The sequence below is a fragment of the Misgurnus anguillicaudatus genome, chromosome 24, assembly GCF_027580225.2.
Source record: "Misgurnus anguillicaudatus chromosome 24, ASM2758022v2, whole genome shotgun sequence".
Taxonomy (NCBI): domain Eukaryota; kingdom Metazoa; phylum Chordata; class Actinopteri; order Cypriniformes; family Cobitidae; genus Misgurnus; species Misgurnus anguillicaudatus.
In genome coordinates, this window is record NC_073360.2 from 647,942 (window position 1) to 653,941 (window position 6,000).

General features: G+C 45.0%; 1 protein-coding gene across 1 annotated transcript in view; it reads right to left on the reverse strand.

The window, feature by feature from the left end:
* Window positions 1–831, reverse strand: part of hephl1a (hephaestin-like 1a) — a 77,736-nt gene extending 76,905 nt beyond the window's left edge. Inside the window, exon 1 of the mRNA XM_055195567.2 lies at window positions 369–831. Coding sequence (XP_055051542.2) covers window positions 369–520 — 152 coding nt within the window. The 5' untranslated portion in view covers window positions 521–831. The remainder of the gene's footprint in view (window positions 1–368) is intronic.
* Window positions 832–6,000: the final 5,169 nt, after the last annotated feature.

A 6,000-nucleotide genomic window follows, 5' to 3' on the forward strand; every position in this document is an offset into this window, starting at 1 on the left:
ATTTGATACGTTATCTATATTCTACTGTGAATAAAATATAAGTTTATGAGATTTGTAAATTATTCCATTCCTTTTTTACTCACAATTTCTACTGTGTCCCAACTTTTTCTGATTTGGGGTTGTACAAGTTACAACATATCATTTCTTTATAGCTCTTTATAGTTATTTACAGCTAAGTCTGTTAAAAATATTAGAATAAACTGTACAATCCTTACAAAAGCCTATGGATAAAAAACATTCAAAAACAGTCAATTACATGCGTGTGTTGCGTCATATTAATACGGTAGCTAATGTGAAAGCGATTAAAGCTCTAATAATTTATTTGGTCTCTTTATTTGGTTTTTACACAAAAACATTATTACACTTACTCGTCTTCATCAATGTTTCTGTTATTGATCAGATTATGTCCGGTGGGTGCGTAGTTCCAGTCTTCCTCTCTTATAGCTAAATAATATTTCCTCAGGATACATTGGGCCTGCTGAGCGAGCAGGGCTGTCAGAATCCACAGCACAGACTTCATCGCATTGAGGCTAGCCGCAAAAGAAAAAAAAACCCTGGAATTGCGGCCACAGTATGAAAGCTAATCCGGTAAATAGGCTTAAAATACCACAGCGGGGATTTTTCAAAACAAAACCTAAAGCGGTCTATACGGAGTTCGGCATACATAGATATCTGCCTGTTCCCATCTGGAATACTAAACGAAAGTGAAAGTTCACTCCCATTTTAAAGGCGTAGCCGGGTGGTTTAGCAAGGAACTTGAAAAACTGAAACTCGATTTGAATTACAGCAGAGCAACCGTCGTGTTGTTGTGAGACCTTACTGCGCCATTTTGTAAGACCTGTGCATTGTCCTTATATTTTCCCCATGTGCATTACATTTTTTTACAGTATTTGTTTAAACACGTTAAACGGTAAAAAAAACGTATATTCTGGCGTGCCAGGAAATTTCTGTTTAGAACAGAAAACTCATGTCGAATTAAAGTCCCAATCCTGTTCAAAAAAGGAAAAGAAAAAATAAGTAGAAACCTAATATAACTGGCATTGTTTTGGTCTAGAAGCCTAATTTTGGTCTTGTTTTAAAGAAGAAAGCTTTTTACAGAATTGTATGGAAGTGAAAATATTAAATACATTTTTTATAGCAGCTTAAATTTATTGTCATAGATAAAAATAATTCCATATAGCATTATTTTATACATCAAATTATCACAAACAAATTAGGGTTTGTGTTGGTTTGTTGTGAGGTTTGCTGCTCTGGTCACAAATTAATAAATTACGGTCACTGCATTATTATAACTGCTAAAAGGTTTTAAAATATGAAAACTACATTTTAGACCTTTCCAACCAGTTAAGGGGTAGGGGGAAATGCAAATTGTATTGGTTTTAATGATAATAATAATAACACTTATATAGCGCCTTTCATGGTACCCAAGGTCACTTAATAGATACTTTCAAAAAGAAAAACTGTCTTAACTGGTAGGCTAATGTGTTGGTTGTTGGTGGGATGATGGATATTAACCAACAGAACACACCATGTTCTGGAATACGACCCAAAACGCACAAAAACATTTTGTAAAAGACAAAGAGTATTTGATGGAGGAGATGGAAGGAGAGGATGACTGGATAAAATATAACTTTTAATGAAGTAAATGGCTTAGAATATACAAAAGACTATCTAACATGAACCAACTAAATTACAATGTTACACGGACAATTTAACATTGCAAAGACAAGAACAGACAAAACAAAGGAAACAGCAGGGTATAGACCCTTTACAGTTTGTTAACAATGATGTTGTGGCAGCGTATGTGCACGCATTTAGGCAACGGAAGTATGGCAAGAATCAGCAGTGAAGCAACACAGACAGAGAAAGGTATTTTAAAAGTTGACTATCAACTTTTTCAACACAACTACCAGATTCATGTACTATATTGGAGTGGATAGAAGACGTTAGCAGATGGCCAAAAATAAAGTTGCCAGATACATATGTCACCGGGTGACTATGATGGGGCGGAACCGAAGGTGGCGGAGAAAGGTTCCGCCTGAAGACGGTTTCCGCCCGGGCCCGATTTTTAACTACACCACTTTACTTCCTGATCTCCCTAGCAACGCAGAGCAGGAGAAAATGAGTAACAGGTGGGGTGAATTAGGCTGGGCGCCCACGATTGGAGGAGAGAGAAAAGACAGGACACATAAGAAGGCCAAAAGAAGCACAAAGCAGGGCGAGTTGTTTTCGGGTGTGAGTCCCTTTCTGCCTTGGGCAAACGTAAACACACGCTCCGTCCCTGGAGGAGCCGAAGGGCGCCGTTGATCCGTTAACCACTTATAGTGTAAGGAAAGAGTGCGGCTGCCAGAAGAGGCGAAATGGACGGGGCTGTGAAAATAATTAAAGGGGCACTACACCGGGTGCTTTTGGTGTACTTTGTGTGCGTTGTGTTGCTGCTGTGCAGACGCATTGTGCTGGCCTCGATCGATTCCCTTGGGGAAACAAGAGACGGAAAGGCGACCGGGCGAAGAGTTATTGGGTTATTGGTTTCACTCGTGAGTGGGCAGATATGGAGTCATCGAGTCCATGAATACAGGAATATATTGACAACAAAGAGTGAGTAACAGCCGTTGTGTGATATTGTGAAGTACTTAGAAGAGGAGCTGCTTGGTGTGTGTTTTACGTGTGTTTAAGGTCCCTGGCCCCACCGGAGAGGAAAGTGTGGTTGAGCCGCGGGTTGACCGGAAGCACAGACAAGACACTTCGGTTGGGAAACCCGTCTGCCATCAGATCAGTGGCCCTGCGGGAAAGGAAAGCGTGGGTGAGCCAGAGAAGTAATAAAGAACATACCGGGGCTGTGAGTAATATAACTGTGAATCACCCTATTCTCCTCGGTGGCAAGAACACCACCCAACCACTCTCACAAGGGAGCCGAAGCCAGGTGGCCAAGTCCATTGAAAATCACGTGAAGTGTGTACAAGAGTGCTGTGGGTGAGTTTCACTTATTATTGGTGTTTACGCTATGCTTGCTGTGTGTATGCTGTGCTTGTAGCGACCAAACTGCCCGGCCTCGGACGAGTCGTGAGATGACAACATACGTTGCGGCCTGAGCCCTATGAAGAGAGAGAAATTAAGCCTTTTGCCCCGGTGTGTCAGCGAGAGCCCCACTCCTCTAAATAGCGGACAGTGGCGAAGCCCAGCGGTAGATAGTAGTGAGTATTAGACGAAGTGTACTGTGCGGATTGAGGGTCATAGCTGTGTGTGTTGACCTACCCAACAGAAGCTCGTGGTGTGCGGAGCCTCGACGAAAGTTCGCTCCAGCTCGTGACCCCGGTCGTTGAAACAGGAGGGGGAGTTCGGGAAGCGTTCGGCTCTGTGTCACTCGACCCATCAGTCCCCACAACGCCCGAGAAGCTTGAGTGGACGGGTGAAGGCATACGGTGCACCGATGCTGTAGCAAAAGCCCACTGTCTGCGAGTGAGTGTAAAGCCCCAGTTCAGTGAGTAGCTTACAAGTGTCTTGTGTCTCTCACATGTGTTATATAGGAATGTTCTGAGGTAGAACGAACAGTGTGAATTGTGTAAATCACCTCCCCATGTACCAGTGAATGCCCCGAAGTGAGTGAAACGCCCAAGTCGTGTGAGTAGCTTACCTGTGTGTTGTGACACTTTCCCTTTGTCTAAGACAATGTTTTGAGGAAGAGCGAACAGTGTGAATTGTGTAAATCACTTCCCTGGGTACCAGTGAATTCCCCAAACGAATGCTCTGTCGTGAACGAAGACCCCCAGTGCTGTGAGTAACTTACCTTTGTGTGGTGACACCTACCTGTGTTTTCTTGATTCTGCCTCCAGGAAGAAGCGGAGGGCGCCACGGATTCTAGGACAAAGCCATAAAGGAGCCCCTGTCCCCAGTCCTTGCCCCAAGTGGCCCTGGAGGCGAGAAGAAGCCACATTAGTTTTAATTGCCCTTTCCCCCTTTCCCCTTCCCCTTTTAAATATTTAAATAAAGTTTATTTTAAATTGTAGTTTACTCGTCTGTCTGGTCATTAGAGAGGGGCGTGGCCTTTAGTTACCTTGGGTCCGCCCCCGGCCGTGACACATATATACGTATATATATATTATATTAGTGCAACCAATCGCAACAACCAGACAGTTTGATGCTGGGAAACCGTTTTAATAAACTTTCCGAGTTGCTAACACGTTGGAACCAATGGGGAATAACACCACTCCTGTTGCCGAAATGAGCGCACAGGCTATTAGATCACGTGAGCTGTAAAAGGGTCTATTAAACACAATGAAGTGATGAGGGTGATGACTGTCAGGTAAGGATAATAACAAACACAGTTCAGGTGATGGAGTGAAGAGAATTGTGAGAAATGGAGTCTAAAGGGCGACGACTGGGGAATCATGGCATACTCAGGCATGAACAACCTGGGAACGTGACAGTACTCCCCCTCCTGGCAGGTGTGTCCTTGTGCCTAAAAGGAAAAAAGTCCCACCTTGAAGAGAGGGGGGCGTCCTGGAGGCTGGGGGATGGATGGGACAGGACAGGAAGCCTCCAAGACAGTGCACATGGAACCCGGGGGTCAGGAAAGTACAGCCCGCACTGGGAGCCAGAGAGGTGCAGGTAGATTAGGTGGCCAAGGGAACCAGGGAGAAGCCGGCAAAGTAGGAAGCCATGGGGACACTGGCAGAGCAGGAAGCCACAGGCACACTGGCAGAGCGGGATATGAGCCGCCAGAGCAGGAAGCCAAGGAGGAGCAGGCAAAGCAGGAAGTCACTGCGCATTGGAAATGTAGACGCCCACAGTAACCGCCACCCAGGAGACTGGAGAGTAGATGAGGCAGACCGACACTGTGGCCTTGGGAGCCCCCCAAAAAATTCCTTGGGAAAAGTGAGTTCAGGGAAGTGTAGGATCAGGGGGGCTAGGCTGAGATCAGGCGAGCCAGCGGGCGTTGGACTAAGCTCAGTGAAGACAGCAGGTGCTGGGCAGAGTTCAGGGTAGACAGCGGGCATTGATCTGAGCTCAGGGTAGACAACGGGCATTTGGAGAGTCAAATTGAGCTTTTCTGGGGTCAGGCAAATGAGTTCCAACGCCATCACGGTCAAAACAACTACCTTTAGCTCCGGCTCAAGGTAGAGTTCAGGAGGGTTAGTGTGCACTTTGCTGGAGGCAGGAGAATGAGTGTGCACCTGACGGAAACTTGAAGAGCGAGGGTGTGACTCTTTGGAATCAGGAGTAACAATGTGTCTTTCACACATACACTGTTTAGGTCGGCCCAATTGACTTGTCGGTCCAAGTACGGTTAGTTTGGGTCAGTGTGAACACAACAGCCGCACTTTGGTGCGCACTAAACGTTCTAAACAGATGGTCTCGGAGCGTCTGTCGCCGAACTCTTATGCAACCCATCTGTGGTGTGAACACTGCTCAACCTCGGGTCGAACCAAATACAGGAAGTTCTCCACATGTTTGAGCCACTGGGCTTCCGTCTTGATGTGAGCCGGGTGTTATATTGTGGGTTAACAACAAACAAGGCAATCTGGGTCCGTTGCAGGGATTCGCTGTATCCTGGACATTTGAGCTGATGATTTTATATAAGCATAGCTGTCCTCCACACACAAAAATAGTGATGGCTTAATGAGAAGGGCTTTTAATAAAACAGTTGTGCAAAAGGCTGGTTGTCGTGGAAACATGGGGCATGGTCATGAGATGGTAAGAGCTGTCAGAGACCAATGACAGCGCTGACTGTTGTTACATGGTGTACGGTGTGTCGTTTTGAGTATAAGGATCTTGTGCTTTTTTAAGGAGGTACAGCACGCTCCACCTCTCCATTGCTGCGTGGATGCTTTCGGCTGCTGGTGACATCTTACTTTTAGCAACATTTACTCAGAGTACAATTCAACAATGAATTTAAAGCATATCTTGTACATATATAACATTTCCTGGAAACAAATTATTTCAGGTTACAAACATTGTAAACACATATACAGGTATCTTCAACAGGTATCTTTTTTCGGC